Source organism: Bombus terrestris, chromosome 12 (genome assembly GCF_910591885.1).
Source record: "Bombus terrestris chromosome 12, iyBomTerr1.2, whole genome shotgun sequence".
Taxonomy (NCBI): Eukaryota; Metazoa; Arthropoda; class Insecta; order Hymenoptera; family Apidae; genus Bombus; species Bombus terrestris.
The window spans coordinates 11,575,002-11,601,559 of NC_063280.1; the positions used below are offsets into that span (position 1 = coordinate 11,575,002).

The 26,558-nt window shown below is 36.0% G+C and overlaps 1 protein-coding gene across 3 annotated transcripts; it reads right to left on the minus strand.

Annotated features, from left to right (window-relative positions):
• Positions 1-881: 881 nt before the first annotated feature.
• On the minus strand, positions 882-24,955 carry LOC100647076 (calcium uptake protein 3, mitochondrial). 3 transcript variants are annotated; one of them, XM_003399599.4, is made up of 12 exons: positions 24,727-24,955; positions 10,434-10,569; positions 9,802-9,912; positions 6,155-6,202; positions 5,974-6,056; positions 5,034-5,096; positions 4,310-4,411; positions 3,407-3,535; positions 2,842-3,065; positions 2,381-2,538; positions 2,144-2,301; positions 882-1,487 (listed from the first exon to the last, which is right to left on the minus strand). In XM_003399599.4, the coding sequence occupies exons 1-12, from the start codon at positions 24,931-24,933 to the stop codon at positions 1,419-1,421; spliced, it is 1,488 nt and encodes a 495-aa protein (XP_003399647.1). In that variant the 5' UTR covers positions 24,934-24,955; the 3' UTR covers positions 882-1,418. The 3 variants fall into 3 exon arrangements, with proteins under 3 accessions (XP_003399647.1, XP_003399648.1, XP_003399649.1); XM_003399600.4 differs by lacking the exon at positions 4,310-4,411; XM_003399601.4 differs by lacking the exons at positions 4,310-4,411; positions 5,034-5,096.
• Positions 24,956-26,558: the final 1,603 nt, after the last annotated feature.

Below are 26,558 nucleotides of genomic sequence, written 5' to 3' on the forward strand. Positions count from 1 at the left end.
GATAGCGTTGTATCTTATAAGCCACGATGTAGACTACGTAATATGCAACAGGTTTCTATCTCTAAAGTTCTTTGTTATCTTGCGATATGGTAATAATATATCGTGAATGGAAATTTCTGTCAATCATTCAAGTGTTTCTACATCTTAACAAATCTAAATCTATTCTATTCATTTTTACACATTTCGTTAAACAAAGATATAAGTTCGAAGGGAACAATTTAATTTATTTGCAGAAATTTAAGATGCTTATGTTTCTAAAGGATAAGCTTAAAAGATATATTAATTTCGATTTTGCGAACGAAAGACAGGAAGAGATGCAAAATGCTACTTGCGTTTATGCTTATCTAAGGGATTTCATTAATTTGACGACTCGAGTTGTAAGCCAGGACGTTTAAACGCGTTTGAGAATTGCATTCTTAGACGATGCTTGTTGCTTCGAAACTAGGAAGCCTTTTGCGGAATCATTGTCCACGATGAAGTTCGTTTGATGTGAAGCCGTAGGGAACGAGTAATCATGTGCCTCTTTTCGCTGGCTCAATTCACGAGATGAGCAGACGGCAATCAGTGTGATGAGTGATAACAATAACAATTACTACGTGTAGTCTGTGGTAAAAAGAGAGAAACTGGGCCATTGACGGTGCACGTGGGTGGAATGGCATTTTATAATGTAGAAACGAAAGTGCAGCTTATTTGCTGTTATTTAAGCTATAGATTTTATAGTATTGAATTGTAAGAAATAGGGAGGGGGGGAGAGAAAAGGAAAGAGTTTTCTTATCATTATATTTTGAAGAAACTGTTATCAAGTAGCGTAGTTGAAACAAAATTTTTTTAGCACTAATTATTCAGAGTTATAGAAGTTTGCAAAGATATAATATAGCACATTAAGAAAATGAGCGGTGGTTGTTTATTATAGTTATTTATATGATACATTTTATTTTATTATACACAAAAAGATGGTGATAATGATTTCAATGCATTTAGTAGTTTATTTCGTATAAAATGACTCAACAGTGCATCTAAGTCCACATGTTAAATACATAAGATTTTGCATCGAAGAGTCTTTAATTTAAAGATAAATACACTGTTTAAAAGTAGATAAATATTCATTTACAACAGAGTAGTAGGTTTAAATCAATACTTAAGAAATTTGATAAATGTTATCTGTTAGGACTAGTGAATTTTGATTATTTATGATATATGATATAAAAACTTAATAAGATACGTAAAAACTAAATAGAAGTAGAGATTCTGAGTCATAAATATGTTTCAGTCAGTGGCAAATAATTATCACAGTGGTATTGTATTAACGAAATGGAACTAGAATTTCAGAAAACGTTGAAACTTCAGTGGCACTTGATATTCTTGAATGATTCGTATCTGTATTCGCTTTTAGATTCATTTCCTCCGCTTAACGTCACTTAACGGGATTTCATTTCTTGCTTTACACATGAAGTGAATGCTTGCAAATGCTTATGTCGTTGTTGAGACTGTAAAATAAAACCAATCATAGGTAAACAGTTATTTGTTAATTGCTACAAGCACAATGACTATTGCAGAAATTAACAACCAAAGGACTTGCAACAAGAAGGACACTCCTACGTCTTTTCACTTATTTTCTTTCAGAAAAGTAAAAGAATATTTCTTCGATACATATTAATTTCTTTAAACAAAATATTCACCGTGTTACACAATTGTCGCGAATGAATCTATATATGTATATTCATATTGCGGTACAGTTGTATCTAATTATATTATCAAGTTGTGAATCTCATAACAGTAATCGTTTTTATAAGAGTAGCTAATTCTCATTCGACGAGTTGAATATGATTTGGCATATATTATTTTTCATAATATCGATTTCATTGTGTCGTTGATCTTGGTTCCGACTATTATTGTCAGAGAATGTGTTACTTTCTAAAAAATAGAAAAATTTGACGTCGCTTTTTGTCACAAGCCCCTCGCTTATTATAAACATGCGAATTATGTTCCTACTATTTCGCTGCCTTTAAAATTGTCTTTTACGTTGTCAACAAAGTTTGCATTTCATTTTACTTAGAGTAATGTCAAGAGTAATGTACGTGGGGCATTTATTGCCAAGTACAGTATGTTTAAAAATGGAGGTAACTGGTTTTTCGATCGATACCTTGAAACCTCTGTGTAGCCGATCTTTCATTATCGCTATAAATTCCTTGTAGGATAACTGGCCATCTCCATCCTCGTCGAAAAGTGCAAAGACAGTATCGATAATATGATCGCTAAGTACACTGCCTGTACAAATTTTCACAGCACGTTGGAATTCATCTGAAAAGAGAAACGCGGTAATATACGTTTAACGATAATATATATCTAAATTTCTTTCACAATGAATATATCTTGAAACCTTTTGATATTGGGTGATCCGCTAGAGTGTACATTCGCATAGCAATTGAAAAGTCGTCGAGGCTGTTCAAAAATTGATAAAAACGACAAAATTCCTCGAATGTAATACCGATCTGAAGATGCGAGTTTATTATTATTCTATCCAAATATTTATCGTATCTGTAACAATGGAATATATACATAAATTTAGCCATTTGAAATGTAACAAAATTAAAGAAGTAATTTAAGAAAACGAATCAACCATCGGTACAAATAGAAGAAATCCACACTAGGCATTTGATACTATATTTTATCAGTTCTACTAAATGAAATTTGTACGAATTTCCAAAATTCACAATTACTTTTAACTTTTCTTTTGCACGTGTAACGAGATCAAATTTTAGAAACGACACTTTTACGAACGATCTTTTATTTATTTGAAGCAACACGTGTGAGAACAAAATCGGGAAAAGGAAAACGTACTCGTCGGTGTCGAGATGTGTATATCGTAGCAAAATTTTCGCAAAATCTATCTCGGAGATAGTATCACGGCCTTTACTGAATTCGTGAAATTCGAGCTCTAGAACTTCTTGCTGCAGGTTTTCCATGAAACATTTGAAATCTTCGTACTTCAGCTCGTTGGTTCCATCTTTTCCAAAGAAGTGTACCATCAGAGTGGTATCGACTGCATGTCGTCGTTGCAAGCCCTGAAAACAATATTATCATAGTCAGTAGTGTCTAATTTCTAATAGTGTCTTACACAACGAACTTTTTTCTAATTTTGTTTATCTCCACGTTTTTTTGTTTCAAGATTCGACAAATCCTTTTTAATCATCTCTTATTCGTAAGTGGTATTTCTTTATAAAAACTTTTTAAGAGTACAATGATTTACAATGATCACTTTCGAAAAGCCTTATGTTTTTAAAACAAAATATATATATATATATATATATATAAAATGAGAAGAATATCAAGAGAAAAAAATATGAAGATATATTTAGTTCGAGTGTTTATCGTTAGTTATTTCGAATATTATATCGTATATTACTTGGTCATCGTCGATATATTGAACTTGAATTGCTTCAGGAGTTGTTTGCCTCTCTTTCAGAAGATCTAATTTTTCTTTGGTCTCGGTACCGTGACGTCCTCTCCAAGCGTGGCTGAAAACTTTTTCCATCTGTAGGAACGAAAGAAAAAGATATTTAAATTTCTGTTTTTAAAACTTGTTTTTAAGATCTTCTTTATAACTCGTCGTACAGCCTTGGGAGAAGAGCGTTATATACACATGTAGGTATATAATTTTGTTATATCGTTCTAGCTGAAATCAATGTTTACTTACCAAAAATTTACATTGGAATAATTGTTTAACGATTAGGATAACATACATTTTAGCAAACATAAATGAAAGTATTCTACAAGACATTCTATCTTATCTGCCTTTTTAACTTATTATTTTTTAGTTATTTAATTTAACCCGAACGTAGCTGAATTTTGAGATTTAAGCATCCAAGAAATGATTAATTATTATAACGTTTTCAATGTTGCAGATGAAGCTACCAATTCTTAATTTTATTTATAAATCGCACCAACGTTTCGACCATACAAGTAACTCGTTGTATTAATAGAAACTTCGCGTAATAGAAAATTTTATCATAAGTTTAACGAAGAATGTTATTAACAAAGTATCGCGACTTATATTTAGAAGTTCTCTCTTGGTAATTTTTAGTAGGCATATTCGTAAACAGAACCTAAATTTTAAACAAAGATTAAATTATTTAACTTTTGTGTTACGAACTCAACATATCACAATCGTCACATAATTCAGTTTATTGTTAAATTATCAAATATATATTAAAAAGGATTTTATTTATTATCCGATAGGAAAATTTAAATTCACTCTGAAAATAGTTAAATAGATAATCACGTGCATCTGCATAACTTAATAACTTACGTAGGAATTCGAGACAATCTGATTTTTGTCATTGCGCTCTCGGGTGTTACGAAGTTTTGGTTCATAAACGAAATCTTCGCTCGGTGGCATTATACGTTTCAACTGACAAATACATCAAAATGAGATATTGAAATATATCTGTAATAGGCACTTGTTTCGTATAAAAAATAAAAAAGATGAATTAAGAAGCAACGTAAAAAACGCATACTTAAGCTTTTCGTGAACTAAAATAACGAAGCAGAATCACGAATGGAAGCGTAAATAAAAATAGCACGATAAAAAGAGATTAGGAACAAACGACAAATACAAATACGTAAAAGAAATGAAGGGAGTGGAGTTAGTTGACGATCGACTTAACTCGACATGAAAATGATGCAATAATGGAAATAATTAGTAATTAATTCAACTTATACATTCAAAATTAACCGATAACAAAACATAGATAGTGCAAAATTTCTTTTAGTTCGCTGATAACAAAATATGAAATTATTTCGATTAGTTTTGTCTCGTGAATTATATTATATATATTATATATATTATGGTTTACGTTATTTAGAAAAGAGTGTTAGATATCCGTAGGAGAGCGAATTAATAATATTGTGAAGCAGGTTTGTTAGATGTCAAAGACGCAGGATGCTATTCGAGTTACGATTATGATCATGATGATAATCAAGATTGCGAATACCAGATCGATTTGCTCTTTCATCAACATGTTAAAACTCACTGCACATTTTGTTTCAACGTCGAGATGCCGATGCTTCAGGTTACCGCCAAGCAATCGTCGAATCTGTGAAAATTACAAACGCATCCGTGCAAATTGGCAAATTCTACTCTTGGTCGCATACTACGACCTTCTTCGTCTTCTAGATCGTGTGATTTTTCTTCGTTTCTGAGAACCCGCAATTTATTTTCGTAACGAGATCATTGATCGGATTGCTGCGAGTTTCTCTTCGTTGTATGCTTAAATCGAACATGTTAAATCATTAAATCTACATATAGCATCCGATATATTTATCTTGCTTTCTTATTTTCTGTTTCGTACGTTTATCCGATTTAGCGAAAAATATAAAATCGTAATTTCAAGATGTATTAGAAATTTAGAATAAATCTTTCATTCTATATAATTATCGTATTTGTTGCTGCCTATGTACTTGTAATAGAAAATTAAAACGTTTCTGATCTCTATCTGTATCGATCATTTACAATTTTCAAAAATTCCGTCTACGCAATTTTCTTATTGCTTCCTTTTAAAATCTCTGCTTCAATCTAATGTTGGTTTAATGTTGTAAAAGTAAAAGGAGCAAACGTCGATCGTACATCGTGTCACGTTGATTTAATTTATGTACAAGTTATTGTGCGAATTTTATGTCTGTCCGTGAATCGTGAATTATGTGTTTATCGGAAAATTGCACTGGAAATATCGCAGAGACATAGTGAAAGAAACACGTAACTTAAAAAGCTTACTCTGAAACGTACACTTTTTAACTGACTTTAAATTTAGCTTGCTTTATTAAAAACTGAAATTTTATCTCTAGCGAAAAATATTTAATCAAATCAAATTTGAAACATTTTTATAGGACAAGTACAAAAGCGATAAGAAATCGTGATAACTTATATAGCAGACTCACGCAAGAAATGTGCAACTTGGCAAAGAATTATCTTACCACGAGAAATTCGGTTTTATCCACACGTTCGTTTCCATCCGTATCGAACATATTGAACGCGATTCGGAAACCCGACGTAGGTTCTGCAATAAGAATCTTTGTTACGTCTTATTGAAAATACAGAATAATGAAAATTCGTGAAAAATACGTATGTTATTAAAAATTGTACGACGATACTTACTGATTAGAATCGATAAGAGGAAGAGATACTCCGTGTAAGATATAATTCCTACGAGAACAAAGCAAAGAATTATTATTACGTGTACATACGTATCGTAAATTATTATTATAAGATGATACTAGGCGTGACAGCAAACTTCAAACGTAATATTTCAATAAAGGAAAGTTCCGATAGTTTAGGTATCGCGTTATCTCTTTGAAAACATTATCAAATATCTGTAGCTTTCATGTATAATTCCTATAGTCGATATTTATATATGATTTATTTAATTTCAACGATAAAATTTCCATAAAATAATCAATCATAGAAAATCTACTCGAAAACACACCATACACAACTAGCATCCACTAACAATCAGTCATTAATCATTACACAAAAATCCTAATCCCCGGTCTAATTGATTCTCAGTCATTAGCTAATCTCCACGTTCGAATCTCATTCGGTTAAAATGATTTTTCGATCGTTAAATCGTTCGAACGTTATACGAGGCGAAACAAGTCGGTCTGGTCTATCGGAAAGAAGCTGGGCCCCCAAGCGAGATTCATACCCATTTAAGAATAAATCCATTTATGGGAAAATGATGTATCGCGCGCGGACGGCCGGGTCTCTTCGTTTTGTTTACGGCGACACGACACGACGATAAAGTGCCCTACTAATTTCCACGATAATCGCGTTAACTCGTAATCTAAGCGTAACAGGTTGTCCTAAACCATGGTGGAGAAGAGGTAGCTGTGAACGGCATTAGATACGCCCCATAACGTTCTAGGCATTCCTCGGAACATCCCTTTTCTTGGTTTAAAGAAACGCCAAATAACTCAGGCTTTTAACGTCTCGCAGCGAGAAATACTACTTCCAAAGTTAAATTTTGATCTTCCAGTCAGACAGAACACATCATCCTCGAAGCGTGTTTTCAGCTTTGTGCCGAACGATCGTGGAATCGATTTTATGTGCCATAAGCACTCCATAAAACGTTTTCACGACTACGAAAGCCCGGGGAAAGTTTACGAAGCGGAAAATGAAGAAAGTGAGTGGAAGGAAACGGTCGACGCCAAAGCTCCTCACGCTCGACGTTCACGATCCATTTCTCTTTTTATCGTCGTTGAATTGGAAATTTCCGATTAAAAGTCCTCCACGAATGAAGCTATTCGGCGAGCAAAGTCGGCGAACATCAGAAAAACTCTAAATAAAAGCTGACGCTTACGGCGCAGTGTCTTTCTCGTTGCATTGTTCTAGAAAGAGAAATTCCGTTTGGTGAAATTGATCTTTTCCTGGAAATGATCGTCGATTCTCGAAAGAAGAATTTTTCGGTGGCTATCGATGTTTGAAGAAACTTTTCGAACCGTTTATTCGATAAAATTGCTCCGTTGATGCGTATCTTCTTTTCCCAGAATTTATGCTTTCCATGCGATTCGATAACGGTGAATTATGTAAATTTCTTATGCGGACAGACCAAAAAAATAAACACTCTACAAACCGTTTGCCTTTGCAACGTAACCTCCATTTAGATTAATAGATCCCTGTCAAATTTCTATTCTCTACTTTCATTTGAATAGACAACGAAAAACATTACTTTGCTATTTTTCACGTAATCCCAAACCCGTTTACGTACGCTCGATAACGTTTCTTACATATTTATTATCGGCATTATCTCTTAGTTACTGTTCGCACGTATCATACGGTTAAACTTCGCCACTCGTTTCCTCGAAACCACGTTTCTACGAAGTAAATAAGGTGCCTTAAAAGTCAGACTCGTAGTTGCGTAAGCAACTTTCGCATTGTATCTTCATTCATACGGTTTCACAACTCGTTGTCTATGAGCAGAAAAAGAGTATACGTTTCTTCGCTGCTTAGCGCCACACACGCTTCGTGTATACTACTTTTGCGCCACTTCATTCATAAAATTCCACGATTCATTCCGATACGATGTACTACATACTTGGTGCGCGTTCGCGCAATAAGAAAGTATTCCGTTTAGTCACGCGTCGAAATGGTTTCGAACAGCGAACGAACCGATATTGGTAACGCGATGTAGAGGAGCGAGTTTTGTCGCGCGAGTGGTTCACAAGCTTTTTAGCATGAAATTATATGGGAAATACACGAGGCGCGAGCGGTTTCGTATAAATTTGTATACATTATATGGGTATCTATATTTGTATCTAGAAGCGGCAGGACACCTGTGTATCTCGTACAAAATGTAGTACATATAATAAAAGAAGTAGCTCGACAAAATTATAGAAAAGTAAGGAATTAACGATTTACGAAAAGTTTGAAGCAAAAGTGATAACGAACGACCAATTACTCGTTATATCGGTAAGCCTCGATATTCGATGCGATCACTTTTAATATTAACGTTACTTTAGCGTGTATTTAGCATAATTGTAGCATGCTTAAGACAGTTATTCGTGCTGTATGTTTTATATTTTATTTATTTATATTATATTTTAATAAATGCATGACCGCGATAAATGTCTCGTAATTTCTGTATACATTTTCAGATTGCTTTCATATTTCAAATTTTTGATTAACTTGAAGTTTTACATTAACTTTTCAAATAACGACCACCCTATAGTACCGAAAAAATTCCAAAAAATATCGTATAGCACACGTGATACGTTAATAAATGTTTTCCATGATAAGTCGACGAAACAGATTAGGTCAGAGGCCTCGTATATTAGCCTATAAAATTCTGGGCTTACTAACACCGTGTTGGTAACACGTGAGCAACCATCGCATCGCGATGGTATGGAAGAAAAAAGAGAAAGTGGGATACACAGAGAGCGAGGGAACTCGTTTATTAGAGAGAAGTGTGAAACTGGCTCCATACGTGATTATTTGCATTTCCATTAGCGCGACAAACGTGCGGTGAACGCACAAAAAGGCAGGAAGAGGCTCGAACCAGCTGCACCAGGGACTCGTTAACGACGCGACGCAGCCCTGTTATTTCGATCGTCGCAAGCCGCAAGGGTGGCGGGATTAATTGCTGTACCGATCTTCGAGCCACGAAACTCGAGAACCTTGCGAGAGAGCAACTTTGAAATTTTTCACACGGGACGCATCCAATCTAAATCGTTCCCATCAAATTTTCAATTTCTTCGTGATTTTTCCACGCGATCTGCAACTAACAACTAATCGAGTCGATTAAATGTGAAATCGCGCAATTGGCCTTTCCTCTCTGACGCAATATTATCGATAATGATATCGTATTTTCCCGTCTATCGCATAATAAGTCAGTACCATTTGGAAAAATACGATATCTCGATTTTTTTGCTGACAAAAAATTTTTTTGCAGGCTGACAACGAGAAGAAGTATCTTAATATGGAATAGTAGAAGAATGAGTACCTACGATCTGGTAGGTTTGAAAATACAAAAACCTTTTGAAAATAGACGATAGATCCGTAATGTCTTTTAAGAAACAAAAAAAATATATAAATTTGAATGAATTTAACATTTACTGCAAGTTAAAATACATTCGGTCGCGCATATACGAATGTTTCTATTCTCTAGAAATATTTCCATGCTTGAGAAACAGTCTCGAGGTTCGAAAGACACGTTCGTCGCCCGGTTCTGTACACAAACTAACGTCGTTAAAATTTCTTTCCCTCTAAGCAAGTGTAAAAATCAGAAGCGGTATTTTTCGACTGCTCACCTTTGTCCCGGAGGTTTCTGAACATATGTGGATTTCCATGACGTAGCGAAGGGATGCTGTTTCTCATCACATCCAGCTCCTTGTCAGTTAACACGCGTCTCTTCAGCCTTGCTGAAATATCACCGAAATTTATTTATTTATATTATTGATCAAGGCGCCGCGATTTCACCGCACTGTCGTTGCCAGTTTGCGCAAGACTAAAGTGCATTAAAGAACCGTGACAGAAACGTACCAACGACGTATAAATTCAGATGCTTAGAATGTTTGTTCTATTCGTAGACCGTAGAGCGACATACGTAGCGAAGTAAAAGTATCGAGATGGAAGGTCGATGAATTTTTTATTTTCGGAGTTCTGCAATTTCTATGTTCGGTTCTCTAAGCGAATCTAAATTTATTGAAATCAAAGAGAAATAATTAGTCTTTATCTTGTTAAAAAGATAGTATACACGTACCTACAACATGTATAAAGTAGTATTTTGATTATTTAAACATTTAATTTCGAACAAACGTTAGATTATCACGAGTATTAGATCTATAACGAGTTATTTTTCAGCAGTTCGTTTCCGATCTAGCAACTTATCGATTATCGCAAGTTATCGCTTATAGCCTTTGCGAATTTATTTAATACTCACGTCTGGGTTCAGGTTCAACGACACTGTCGAGGAAATCTTGAGGTGTCATATACAGTTGCCCGTCATATTCCACCGATGCAAATTTTATAAATCTTTGTTCCCTCATCGTCAACTTTACTACCTTCTCGTCCTCCTTCTGCGTGACAGAATAAAAAAGAAAAATAAACATCGATTTACGATCTTTGGCCTCCTTGCCTCACTTGCGACTACAAAATGTATTGTCGAATATGACACAATTTCCATTCGTGCTACCGCGACTACTTACTTGGCAAGTTGCGCGACTAGTCGCAAGTGGAAAAAAGGCCATCGACTTGTGTGCGTCGAATTTTTGCTTTTATTTTTCCATTTCTATAATTTAATACCATCTGGCGCTGTTTATACATCTTTTATACGAGCATCAAATTTTATATTTATTTATACGACTATAATTTTTCAATGCACACGGGCACACATATATTTTCGTGTTAAATCTTTGCCATATCGGCGACCTTGTTCGAAAGAACCTATTCATAGGTTCTAGCTCGCGAGTGTCATTAAGCTCTCTTCCTTAGCATTCGGCGTAATGGTCTCTATTTACGATATCTTTCTATTTATGCATACACGCGTGTATATAATATTTGACAGTTCATAAAATTTCAATCGATTTATTTTAATTTATTAAATCATAAAATCGTTTATAAAATCGCACAATTCAATCGAACCTTGCTCATACAGTACGATAGGTACTTGAACGTTAAATGTACAAATATCTATTCGAGTTCTTACTTCACTGCACCGCGGTAATGCGACACACAATAACTAAAATTAGAATCTCCTCTAATAAGAATAATTTCCATTTTTAGGTTATTCCTATCATATTTAGGAAGAAACAACATTTTTGGCAACTATTTATTTAAAAAGAATTAATACAGGAGTTTGCTTACTGAATCTGTCCCAAAAATCTATCGTCATTCCTGTTACTTTGCAATTGTAATTGTAAAAATACTCGTTGATTCTAAAAGGATCGTTTACGTCCTGGTTTTGCTTTCAAAATAACTGTACGATTAGAAGATTGATCGGTATGTAATCGGAATGAAAGAATTTCTTTCTACCGCATTTCTTGAAACGTTTAATATCAGGCTTAGGACGAATGCGCAAGACATACCGTGATTAAACTGATTGTGCGATATATGTATATATAAAACATCGATAGAATTCAACACTTACGCTGTATAAGCATTTTTCATTTCAGCCCGCTATCTTTGAAGCGATAGTTTACTGCTTACAGAAATAGGTAATTGTATAATTTAGAATATCCTTAAATCGTGTATCGTTTAATAAAAAACCGAAATTCGCAAGTTTATTGCATCACTTATTGCACATAAATCAATTGTCTACAGTATAGCTACATGTAATCTATGCAATACTTCTTTGTTCAGATTAATAGCTTTGATATTGCAAACGTTACTTGGACAGCTTAAAGATTATAGACTTAACTCTATGGATACAAGAAGGCAGTTCTAATCTTAAAATATGTATGAAATACGTTGCGATCCTCGTGTCATACGACAATATTGCTTCAGAGAAAAGATCATCTACCGCCCACACCGATTCTGAATTTATTTGCATAATACACTATTATTCGATAGCCTTACAAATCGTCAAATTACATACAAAATAAAAGTATCTACGTCTAATTCCAAATTACAATTGAACGTTTGCACGCATACCACGTGCAATAGAAAATACGATAATTATCCAAGTATTTATTTTTAAGCGTCTATCCGATATTTGTTTACAAATAAAATGAATAAATTTCGACTCTAAAATATCAGAATTATTTTGATATTCGTATAAATGTATCATCAGAGACGAAATATTTACTAATAAAATAAGCCAACTACCATCCTGCCAAGTATATCATCGTGCCGAAATCCATATTCTTAAATATTCTTCTTCGAAAAAAAGAAATTCCACGCTGTACAATACCATATTGAAACAGAGTGCGATTTTACCCATAAATTCCGTACTTCGTTTTCTAGCTACACGTAGAAAATTCCAATATGCCGGAGACCGCAAATGGGTCTCCGCTTCAGCACGATTCCATTGTTGCTTGCGAGAGCCGCTAGAGGTTAACAAACTATCGATACGCGGTTGGAACACGACTATGAAAGATTGTCGAATTTCTAAAAGGGCGAGGCCCTTTTGTTGGCTCGCTTCGTGGGAGCCTGTACGCCCACTTAGTGGCCGGTTACTCTCCTCCCAGCTATCTGCTTACCTACGTTCAGGCAATATGCGTATTTCGCGACGTAAGCTGCAGTTAAGCCTTAAAGGTTATGCACACAATTCTCGTGTAACGACGTGAATTTGCGATCTCACCGGTGCAGATTGAATCGTTCATTCTGTAGACGCGAAATTGCTGGAACGTGGCGACCCGGCGACGCGGCGCCCCGTTCCAAGAGTCAAGTTTCAGGACAACTGATTATGAGTTATTGTCAGCATCCATTCAATCTCTACAACCTTTTCTTTCTTTTCCTTTTGATTGCACCAGTCGTACAAGAGTTAAACAGCGTCTTTTGGACGTATAAGTTATTCGTTGCTTAGGAATTACGAGCGTAATAGTAAGAAATTGGGTGTATTATTCTTTGTAATTTACGTTGTTACGTGTTGACTATGCGCGTTCTAATATATCGTTATTCGTTTCTATTCAAAGAACATTCGATTCGTCGTTGCATCTTAAACTATACCGCGCACGATATAGTTTACCGCACGTACCGTTCTGCGAACACGTTCCTCTGCGATTTAAAAGCAGAATATCAACACGGTACCTTGGTTCGTATCGATATCGTTACATCACACGTTTGTCATTATCCGCATGAAACGGATCCTTGGCTTATTTATAGGCGAGCTGCTTGAAGGATGTTTGGCCGACGCTCTCGTTTTTCGTTGCATTTCCATAAGCGTGAATCTCGGTCTGACCGTAAATCAGCCTCTTTTTCTGCGACAAATCGTTTTTACAATGGTTCGTACTCGTGATAGTAGCTTCCCGTTACCGATCGAGATTATCTGGCGAAGTAACTCGAAGATTCATGCGTACATGCAAGCAGTTTATTTTTCTAATTTTTTTTTCTTTTTTTTTGGCTAAAAGGCACACCCATTAAGTGTGAATTTATAGAAATAAAAATGGCATCGTTAATTCAGCCGTCTGTTATGTCTGGTTCGTGAGTAGCGCTCGTTTTCCTATATGTATGTAAATCTGATAATCGTATTTTCAATAAAATCATTTTATTGCAACGTGTCCGGTATCCCGCTTATAATTATTCGTATAATTACGCGACCCAGGGAAAGTAACGATTATACGTTCCGTACGAAATGCGTGTATTAATTTTTACTGTTTCGCCCAACGAGATTTATAGTTATAGCCAGCGTACGTGTATAATAGTGCGGTTATCGATGGCAATTTCAGCAAATAAACAATAAAAGAAAATGCATATCTCTGTGTCCATTTAGTCGTTCCTTTTAAAGTTTGTATGCAAGTGTCTGAAAGATATGCGGTTTCTATTTCTTTTTTTCTTCTTAATAACAACCTTCGATTTCGATGGCTTTGAAATACGTTGGCTCACGGAAGTATTCGAACGTTCGTAGACACCTTTCGCGAATATATTACGTCAGCTATACGAAACATCATCGGTTCTGTGACGCGATTATGACGATCAAATTTGAAACAAAGTCAGAAACGATACAGTGATTGGAAAAAGTATTTGCACACCGTTGTATCATATCGTAATCTTTTTATGCTATTTGTTTACACGACTGAAATATTCTAGGCATATCTGAATCATTGTTACGCACAGGGGATGACTCGATTAAACGCTAGAGATAGATACACACGTGCGATCTCGTTCGTTAATTCTGATTGTAAGCATGGAAAAATATTGACATATTCAACTATATAGTGATGTAAGTTTTCCACTAAAACTGCAAATATTGGTTTGGGTTGCTCTCAGCGAATCGTAAGGCGCTGTTGAGAATGCTAATATTTTCTGACGTTTAACATGTTTCCATAAACCTCTTACTGCTTCAAGAACCATCGCGCTGTCTATAAACCGTTAAACTTCAAAAACCATTATGCAACTAAAGTTTACTTCCTCGAGACAGCTGGTATCTACCGCTACGATAACTTTTCAAGGAAATCCAACCAACAGCACGGTACCCTTTGCGATTGTTCTATAAATGGCACTAATTGATCCTTGAAATTCCTAATTAGCAACACCGCTTTGAAAAGACGAAAGTTGTACAAGGAAGAATAGTAGAAAATAGTTGAAATTTTTCGCGCATCTCTAAAGTGTTAGCAAGGCGTCGCGCTATCGTCTCAAGAGATCCAAGAGTTTTCGATTACGTTATATCAAAATACTGTAACACGCACGGCATCATATACATGTTTGTACGCGTATTTTTGCTATTGAAAATTTAGCCAAAAACGCATAGATTTTAAAAACAAATAACGAGACACTTTTCAGATCGGTTGGAAAAGTATTCGGGGCGTAAAAGGATCTGAAAATAGCTTTCCGGTAGAAAGTCAAGGTACGATTTAAATACGATTATATCTCTATTTTATTTGATCTCCGATGTTCGCGTTTTCCACGACCATCGGCCGAAAGACGAAAAGTCAGCGTCTTCGCGCGCACGAGTGTTTCTAAATTCGTAACTTTAAAGCGTGTTAATCCCTGGTCAAGGTCAATGATGGGACGAAGTCGTCGGTAGAGCTCGAAAATTCTTACGAAATAACCTTTGCTCCACCGTATCCAGGGACACGATCTCACAATTCCTCGTTCAGGAATACACGAGCGACAGAGGAAGCTGAAATCATGGGGGAAAGATATTTCCGCGAGAATGAATTTACGCTACAACACACCCATAAATCGCCTCCTTTTCTTTTCCGTGGTTAATGCGCGCGGCACCGCCGATTTATGGGATACCAAACGCCGTTAGGTCTAATCTTCTCGTTAGAGAAGAGGCCGAAAAGCACCGAAGGTGCCGGTGCCCCTTTGTACAAATTGCTACCGAATGAACCAGAGGCCAGGGACCACCGCAGTACCACGTCGTTTTGGAAATTGGGTCTGTTGTAACGTGGCCAGGTAAATGAAATTCTTCGTCTGTTTTTATTCGGCCCCACCAACAACCGTTTGAAAAACGAAACATCTATCTTCTTGTCGTGTCTTGTTCCAGTCGATTCTTCGACTCGCGTTTGAATTTCACTAGATTTTATTCCGTGGGTCACCATGTGAAAGTGAGTCTGCCGATCGTGATCTTATCTGCTGGCGATTTATCGGAATCTATGGAATCGCGGTATTGTTCGGTTGTAATAATAAATTTGTACACGCGTATTCGTTAGTTACAACTATCTTAAAGGTTAAATTCGCGGGCCAGTGCGTAGGATAAATAGGAGATCTTGCGTTATACGGCGGGCTGAAAAGCGAATTACGCTCGTAGTAGTAGTAAATCAAAATTTCGAGAATTTGAACGTAGTCGCGTATTTTATTTCTTAGAAGCGCCGTTCCATTAGATTCCTAATCAATTAAGTCGTAACCGAATTTCCTTAGAATTAATAATTAGAATTATAAACGCACAACGCTATCTTACAGGAAATAGCAGCGGATTAAGTAAAAAATAATAAGATACTAATGGATAATTGACGTTTCAATTTACGACTTTTTCAATAGACAATCTTACAACTTCCATGTACTTACATTCTTAGATTTGTTTCAAACTGTACTAACGATGATCGTAATAGCGCGATCGTGATAATCGTATCAATCTTATACGATCTTTCGTATAACGTACGAAATCTTAATATTTTCAAATTTAAGTAACCAATTCGATCTTTCCTCGCAGCAGATAAGCGAAACGATGGACCATTTTGTATTTGTCTGTCGTATGTGGATGATTACGTGTCATATAAAAATGTTGTACAAGACGTGTATTATACTATAATGGTTAAATATCTAGAACCTCCGTAAAAGAAGCAATTGATGTTAATCGTAGTTGATCGACAAAAAAAAGAAATAGTTTCTACTTAAATGTACGTTTAATACATCCGTCGAAAACCACGTGATTCTAGTATTCGAGCGTAATAAATCTAAGGCGTGATTTCAATTTAATAAAAGCACGCAAAGAATCGAATTTCTATCTTACACCGATGTATTATAGACAAGTTCGTTGGGTCATCTTGGAATCATCTTTGGTTTTTATTACAAAAATAGCGGCACGAGTAAAAAACTAATCGAAGTCTGCGGAAAGAGAAAAATAACATCTCGTAAATCATCGATTACCGATCCCATTTACTCTAAACCCTGCCGCTTATCCCAGAGATGAAAGTTACGAGATTAGATCCGCCAGCGCAAAGAGAGGCAGCAAGAAACCAAACGATACCCGGTAACGAGGTACACATCGATATTTACAGGCTTTCGCGCGCACTAATTTTCCTAGATCGTTTGGCGTAAACATGCACGAAAGAACATTCTAATTTATAAATGTTTTTACTCGAGTTTATAATTGTCCACCTTGTCCACCGACCTAACGAGCAACGGCAACGGTTGTCAGGAAGCGGAGAAGCAAGCACAACAAGAAGAACATCGATCGCTCGAATCTTAAAGCAATGGATCCGCGACCACGGGGGAGCTTCAAATTAGCTATGTACACAGTGGTATCGCCTATCACTGTTATTAACCCAATTTTTCACCGAGGCAACCGGTTCTTCGCGTTTTCCTGGAATCAAATATAACGTCCGTCTTGTTCGGGCGTTGAACGATGATTACGCCGACGCCGCTACCAGAACGAGACGCGGTGTTAATTTAACCTGAGATCACGCTCAGCCCGATCAATATTCCGGCCAAGTTGGTTCGTATCTCCGTAGATGCGTGATGCCGCGTTAACTAACGTCTGTTGGCACGTCCTTGCGTGTCTACCGGATCCAAGGGGTGTTAGGCTGGCATGTTAGCGGCCCAGGGTAATGACAGGCGCGGTGAACATTATGCTAAGTGCGAGGCATCCGACTGTCCTTTTTTTTTACTCTTCCGTGGACCCTGAACGTCCTCTTTTTTCGACATGTTGCTGCCAGTGTGGTGTGATTAAGGCCCGTTTCATCTGCACCCGTAAACGATCCCCTCTTTATCCTCACCCTTGCCCCTTCTTCATCGGTTGACCTCATCTCCGCTTCACCGTTCGCCTTCCTCGGTTGTTATAGTTTTCAATAAAGGAGGAACACGCGACCAGAATCGCTATTTTGCAGCAACAATTTTGTGCGAATCGCCTAAGGCAGCATTTCCTGTAAGAGCGTCTACAATATAGATCACGCGTTCGGTTCTTTCGGTTAGACGCAACGCGTCTATATACCGCGTACGTTCTACAAGCTTGAAACGCGTCTTCGCTATTGGCCAGAAGCTAGGACACGCGTATCAGCGTGCAAAGTGTTCTCAAATTTTCACGCAATTTTATTCCTTAATTTTGGTATTTTAGCTTTTGTTTCTTCGTTCACCTTATTTATATCATTTCAATTTACGTTATTTCAGTAATGGCGTTTCTCGTGACACCTTTTATTCAGAGTTATTACGTCTATGTTCTTAATTGCTGTTTACGAGGCATTCGAGGTTCGATGTAGTTCGTATAGATCGTAATGGCGAATTAAGATACCTTTCGAAACTAGGTTAACTCTTCCTTAACTCTAGTTAACTCTTCTAGTTTCTTTTCAGACGAAGAGACAAAGACGACAACCACCGCTCTTGGCTAAAGTCTCGACCAACTCGTTCGAACGCGGATACGTCGTTAGTAGCGACAAAAACCGATTGACAGGTCGATGAGTGTTGGCATCGAAAAGCCTGTCGATAAAGTTCCGGCAACTAAAGTGGACAGCGGAATACTCGACGCCTCTCGAGTCTCGTATCGTTCTCTTCGTCTCGAGAATGTCACGCAACAACTAGGGTGGCCGGCAATATCTACGGTCAAACGTTGGCGCGGACGTTGAAAAGGAAAGTATACGCGACCGATCGCAAACCACGTGGATGGCAAACACCTGCCTACCATCGATGCAGCAACGTGCGCGGCTCGTCTCGGTGCATAATGCAACGGTGATTACGGATCTTACGGCGAAGCACGGTGGCATGGCGCCGAGATTGCAGCAGGAAATTGAAATCAGATAACAGACCAGCGTCCAACCAGTATCTTCTTCTCGCTGCGTATTTGCATACGCATGTTTAGATATGAAAATTTCATTGTCCAATCCTACGCCTTTACCCCGGCGATTTTACTATCTACTTTTTGCTACGAGTATCGAGTACATAGTAGTTAATGACGATAATGATTGCATATCTCTATACCTATCAATTTGATACGGTTAAACTGATTTGCTTCTCGGCGGTGACGGTGTTTTCATTTTCCAACGAATGTGACACGAATATTTACGACGAGGCGAGGCGAGGATTTGTGCTATCGATGATTTGCTCGAGCAGCCGAAGAATCCAAAAGGATAAGATCGCGATAATGATCATTATCGGATGTATACTTTGAGAAACATATTCGGAGAAATAAAACCTGAATGGAGGTTTATATCGCGCGTTAAGCGTCGTAACGAGTATTTTATCTTGCATATTAATATATAATATATATTCTTACATATCGTAATATATTTCTACGTTTTTCTTCGCATTCGAATTTCTAATAATCGCTAGATTTCTATACACGTATATGCATATTATATTATATATGTATTTGGAAAATTGAAATATAGAGAATGTTAGAAAGCGTGCTAATAAGCATAACTTATTATAGAAGTATGAATTAGAATTAAACGATGTTTGGCGGTAGCCTGAATTATTTGTTTGCTTACCACTTGCTAAGTCAACTTTCTTTCTCGAAATAATTTAAAGCTATTTATTTTACTACAGTTATTTATATAACAAACCGAGCTATTTATGTTATTACAGCTATTTATATAACGATCTAAACTACGCACGATCGAAACTACATTTCATCGGATCATTTAAAGATACTTGGGTGAAAAAGGGCCCAAGAGAAATCTTTGATCAGCATCGATGTCTCGTAAAACGGTTCGCGGTTCACTGAATCACGCCTAGTAAACTAATGAACTTAGATTTATAGGCGCGTAAAGTCGACCGGTGGTCCAAACGATTCTAATCCTAGCAAGGTTTAAGTTAGTTTAATCGATCGCAAAGACACAGTTCCAAGAGTACGCGCAGTTTCGGTTCATGTTTAAACTCTATAAATCTAACGTTTATAAAATTACACGTCTCCTTACGAAATATTAATGGCTAACTACCGCTATTAATCAACATTTCTTATCCGAGAAAATTATATTTTTTATCTGATACACGGGATAGAAAGTGGAACGTGAAATATCTTGAGATTCTTAAACGGTCTGCGATGAGATTGCCTTTATTACAGCCTCGCCCGTGAGAAATCAATGCGTTTATATCTTTACGATCATAATTTTATGGTTTCACGCTGAAAAGCCAATATCAACATTCACCTTTTAACGAATGTGTCTTTAATGCACTCTAAAATCCGCGTTAGAAAATTACCTTCCAACAAAATTTTTATGCGCCTGTTTAAATCATTTCTATCCAATTTATTCGTCCATTTTCTTCCACGGTTATTTTAATCATTGCACCAGTTTCTTCAATTTTTTCATTTCTATCGAATTTATCCCGTTACGTTCATGTCGTAAATTTTCCAACGTTTAAACTTAAAATATTCTTTATACGTCGTCTGATCTAAACGGAACGCTCGTTCGAACAATTTTATCATCTGGTAATACATCCAATCTGAGGAGCTTCGGTTATAATATTCACGCGTATAAAATTCGAGAAAATTAGTTTTTAGCAATTGCCGATTGGAAAAATGTCGTATAATTCCTATGTGTTCCTAAATGTTGTATAATTCTTTCGAAGGACGTATCAAATTTCGTTCTCTTCTACGTTATTATTTACGTGCATATTTGTACGAGTGTCATCGGATGTGAATAGTTCGATACTGCGTTCAACTCACTTACAAATCCTTTAAGGAACGTAGCTCGCTTATCAATATCTCTCGGCGTCTCGTGAATTAGTATCGTACTTCTGTGTGAATCTTATTTTTAATTAACAGCACTTGAGATAATTTTACGGAATGGGACTGGTAATAATCAATGCAGATATACGATCGGCAAAATACGGTATGATATCAAAATTAAGAGATTACGTCACGCGAGCTCGCGAGAAAATCAGGTTCACCTTCGCGAGCAAATACTCGGGTATCCATTACAACGCGAAGGCTCATAATGGTCCATCTGATAAACGAATTCCAATTATATGACCATATCAGCACAGATCTCGCGGAATTTCTCTTTATGGGGTTTAAGCTTCTATTTACGACTATTCTTCGATGTCGTTCGTTCGACCAAGAACAAGAAGATAACGCGTCTATAGGAGTTCAGTTCGATCTGATGTAGTTTCCAGCGAAAATACGCCATAAGTACTTGTTCTTACGCGGACTTGCTATGCGGACTTGTTTCTACGTTTACGCAGAAGTTTGCGTTATTGTAACGCAATTCTAGTGCGCCTTTACAGATTTACTGTAACTTGACGCGGCAGTCTCAGCGACAAATCTTTTCAACATTCTTTATCTTCAACATCGAGCAACTGTTAACAGATTTAGGAAGATATCAGCTTTGCTATTATTAGTTCTACTGATTCGTAGTGTGTTAAGTTACTTATTAAAACTATTTATGTAGGAAAGTAGTGGAATCAATGGTGAATACCGATCGAATTAGTTAATTAATCGTTGATCGTCGATCGTAGATTGTCAGGTATTAATTGAAATTTAATTTAATTAACCATTAACAATCAAAGCTAATTGATACCAAGTTTGATACGACGCATAAGTATTAATTTCACTGAAGAATTTTAATAGTTAATCGGTAATCATTAATTCCAATTCGCGATTAAGTAGGTTTCTTCTATTTTAACATTAACGATAAGAGATAATTGATAAATTCAAATATCTAAGAAACGATATTTCATATTCACCGATCTGTTATTTATATAATTTCCGATATTATTGACGTTATCATTATTGATAACTAATATAGTTTCAATAATCTTCCCTTTCTCGACAAGGACTAACATTAAACTTTCCAAAGAATATTCCACGTACCTATAAATCAATTTGATCGTATGCGTATCTCTCAACCCTACGCTTCATCATCTACCCTACACTTGTCTCAAACAAATAGATAACAAAAGAAAATGGATAAAACAAAAAAAAAAAAAAAAAAAAAAAAAACTAGAAACGAAGCATCCACCGTTACCTCTTTTTAATCGTGTTGTATTAGCAAGAAACAGCAGGCCGCATTAAAATCTTCCTTTTCGTGTTTCAAAAACTTGGTAATTGGTTTTGACTCAGTAATCGACCTCTTAACAAATTGTACCTCATCCGACCGACTCTATCTTGCTTCTCATTATTCATCCTATCTTTTAATAATCAATTCCCTGCCAGCAGCAAGAAGCATAATCGTATCGAGATAGCTGGAGGGTAGAGGGATAGGAAGGGAGACGTACATAGCATAGCAAGGTTCGCGAATAATCGCGAGTTCCAGGTGTGTTTCGCGATACACGTTCGACAGCTTGCGAAGCTTTATCGTTCGAAAATCATGATTTACGCCCGTATTGACTCTTAATTCCGGACGAGTTCCTCGAAACCGTATAAATCGTATGTGGTAGCCGCGTATTATCGTCGAATCACCGTTGGCTAATCGAACCAGATGGAAAACGAACATCAAATAGATCGCTAGCGGTATACGTAGCTACATAGATCGTTATTTAAGCCACAAATTGAGTTCTTAGATTCGATGTAGACGAACGATGCAACGTTGTTGCGATTGGATACTGGCGTGCAACTAGATAGCTCATAAATCTATTTAGTCGTTGGTCGTAAACACACATAATGTTTTTGATGATGGCATGTGAATATTTATGCTTCTATGGGAAATTTAAACGAGCACAAATATACAGAACGTATGTAATGTGTAGAAATGTACGAAATATCCAAAGTATCTTTCGTACTGTTAGGTTGTTTGGAAAGTTGCAAAATTGTGATAATAACTCGCGTAACACGCGAGATATATATATATATATATATATATATATATATATATATATATAGAGAGAGAGAGAGAGGGGAGCAAGAGAGAGAGATAGAGCTGTTAACGGTTTCATGACGAGCTGTCCAAGTATTATCATCATTCGGTTCGATGATACCGTTCGCGCGTTGGTTTCTCGCGTCTGCCGGAGCCATGTTCTGGATTATCACCAGATAGCATATCTATCGATCGTTGTATCGCGATGCTGCAAACAGTCGCAACCAGGATCGAGGATAAACGACGCGGTCGAATCTTGGACGATTGGAGCGATAACGGCTGCCAGTCTGTGGCGTTCGCAGGACGCTTGTTCGGGTCCGTGATTTGTGAGTGTGCAACCACGGATCGAGCACAGATCTTCCCAAGATTCGCACTTGTTCTGCTAGACCGAAGGACGATCCATGTCCACGAGAGAACATGCGGCGGGAAATGTGTTACATCGACGCGTAAACGGGTTGTCTTGTAGATCGCGAGATCTTGGTCGTTGTTCCGCTCAGGTTTTGAACTTTGCATCTATACTGGGTTACCTAGGGTTTCGAATAGCGTTAAATTAATCGGAGACTCGTATGATCGCTAGATTTGTATTTATAATCGCAAACGGTATTTGTCTCATTAAGCGGTGGACTTGGATGATAAAATTTATTTATATGTTTTTGGCAAAAGTAAAGCTCTACTACAATGAATTTAAGAGGAACAGAAAATACGTTGCTGTACATGCTGGTTAAAGATCTTGCACATATCTATGAAATGAATCATAATAATAATAATATTAAATTAATTATTAAATTAATAATAAAAAATGAAATTGAAAATAGAAGATTATAAAATGTAGGCCGTTACCACTAGACTTCTATAGAGTTCTAAAAACGTGTTTGACTACTTAGTGCTATCAAGTTGTGTCGATCGCGTTTTTGCTTTTACGTGCGGAAAAGTATCGACTAGAAGTTTCTTGTAAACGCTAAGATTATATACTAATTGAACAGTAAATACGATAAAACATTGAATAGCGATATGAAAAAGTAATATTAGTGGCAATTCGGATGTCAATGTCATGTCAAGTGCTAATTCTGGCATTTTTTGACATTAAACATGCCTCTTCTTGTAGTTACAGCTGTATTTAATATGTACTCAACTTTTTTGAAATAACACTATCTGCATATACGAACCTATTTAATATTTTCCAAACTATCGAGTATTTATGTAAATCGTCGATATAACTCGTATAATCTCTTCAATTATAGTCGAAATATAAGAAAGTACGTATGTTAACGAAATTATATATGAATTTCTAACTAGCGCAATTTTTCTTTATTAGAGATGCAGAAACTTCTATATCTGCTATAAAGATCTTTACTCAAATTTATTTATTCGTAAATAACATCTCCTGTATTCCTTTTATTAGAAATGTAACATGTTAAAAACAACTTTATTAAAATTCTATTTATCAAAATACGGTAAATATACGTTTCTGTAAATATTTCCAAAATCATATAAAATATTCGTATAAAAAAAATTTATTCGAATAAAGTTTTCTTCCTCCACCCACTTTTGCATAATACGTATCTACATACGAACATATATTGCTATTCTAGTTTTTTCAGATTTTTATATCATCGTTTCTACTAATCTATACTCACTATTTACAAGAATTTACATATGTATGTGTATTAAATTACAATATCTTTAAGATACCGTAAAAAGCAACATGTTAAGTAAATAGATCGAACATCGGATCGTGCAAACGATATTTGTATAGTTCGCTTCATTATAAACAGAAACGAATTCTAACCTATAACCTGTGACGGCTATAACCTCAAATGTCAGTAACGCCTTGCGTAATATTTCTTCCGGTCAAGGATCTTATCAATCACACAATAAAATTCAATCAAAGTGAATCTATTTTATTTGATGTCAGTGTCAAAACAATCATCTAGGAGTATCTAGAAGTAATATATTGAAGTCAAGTTCAAAAACATTATCTATTCCTATAAACAAATTTCTTTCCACACTACTTTCGCTATTTAAATTGACAACTTTTGTATTTCGAACAACGCGTGCATCGTTTAAAGAGGCGTATATTATTAATTGTACAAAATAATAAAACGAAAATGTGTATTTACAAACCTTTCGAACCTTGGCGTGTACCGCGTCTGATCGGAAATATCTGTAACCGCAATAAAGAGTAATAGAAACTGTTGCAAACAATCCGGTGTTGAGACCCCATCTCTTCACTTCACTGTTACTATGCCACGAATTGTAAGAACGTGTGACACCACAAGAATGCCGTACGAACGATGATACTCGTCGTGACAACCTCACTACGCTCGCCATGTTCTATGCAGAAGTCAAGAACGCGCGCATGCGCTGTGACCCTGTCGGCAAATTCAGTTGCGCGCATTACGAAATTCAGAATGTTTTTCCTGATGTTAAAAAATTTCTTCAATATTCCTGAATATTTGATTATTAAATAAAGCAATTTCTTTAATACGGCTTATGATATCTAACAAAATTTGAAACTTAACGGATTAGTCAATTTTGTATCAGGATAATAAAATTCTACTATTATATCATATTGCTTTTACTTGCATAGAAAGTATCGGAAAATCCTATTGTTTGTAATGACATTCTATTATTATTAATAGTATTACAAGAAATACTATTTACACTTTTGAGTTTTAGATTTAGCACTTTGTTAAAAAATACAATAGCAAGGACGAGTTCATCTCTAAAGTACATTTGCGCCGTTCTGCTCTAATTACCGGAGAAACCGGAAAGAGATATCGCAATCAAATTAATTAATGACCACGAATTTAATGACGATGAATTTTGAATACAGATGTTTATACCGTTGATAAAATTATATAAAACCGCTAATAATAATTATAGTAACAAATAATTAATCCGGATATATGTTATTACAAATTAATCAAAAAATATTCGGAATAGAATTGGAAAAGTAGAAAATATACAGCTAAGATCTAAAGTAATATTCAACAATGACATAAAGCACTTTTGGGTTTCTTGAATCCATATTTAGATATTAATACGCCTTCATCGTTATAGGCAAGCAATGGATATTTATGCATTTATGAGAAACTTAAATTTGGCTAAAAATACGAAATTTACAAAATACGTAAGAATATATGAAATGTTCAAAGTACTCGTTATAACGTTTAGAGCGTGAAACGAACTTCTATATTATATATTTTAAAATGTGTTCATAAATGTATGAACTCGTATAAAAATCCACAGTCTAATTATAAGATTACTAATTTCTCTAATTTTACAATACTCTTATATTTATTACTATCTCCAAACTTCATTCTCTCTACGATAATCGCGTTCTTATTAACTCATGCTCTTATAATTTTCCGCATCGAATGTACGCATCTTTGGATCGTCGCAACAGGTCGCAATATGAACGCGTTGATTTTGCAACGTTGCTGGCTCGGTGATCGCATTCTTACGAAGTACAAGAGAGTAGATAGGGGAAATAGTAGTCTAATAGTAGACTAATAGTAGTCGCTGGACGGCATGAAATTTGTAGGACGAAAATAGAGTTAGCGTATAAAGCAAAGATAGCATTCGAAGGACGTTATGTAACGAAACGGTGCCATCTTCACCCACGATATGCTATGACGCAACGGGCAAAGAGTTACGTTGAAGCGCTAGCGAGTGCTAAAATTATGCGGGCTAATGTACTCGTACTCTTACTACCGGTTACCCTGGTATAATAGTTTATTAACCGAGGTTACTAGCTTTCTTCTTCGTGGCTGCATTATTACTTATAAATATACTCCATCGCCAGAACGTGCAGTCGAGACGGTCTTCCACGATCTTTTCTCCTTCTTGTTTCTGAAAAGACGAAGTCGTCCGCGATAAGTCGATAACGAACTTAAACTTTATTTAAGCTCTATTGATTTATACTTTGGTTTAACGACTGCTTCTATAAAAGA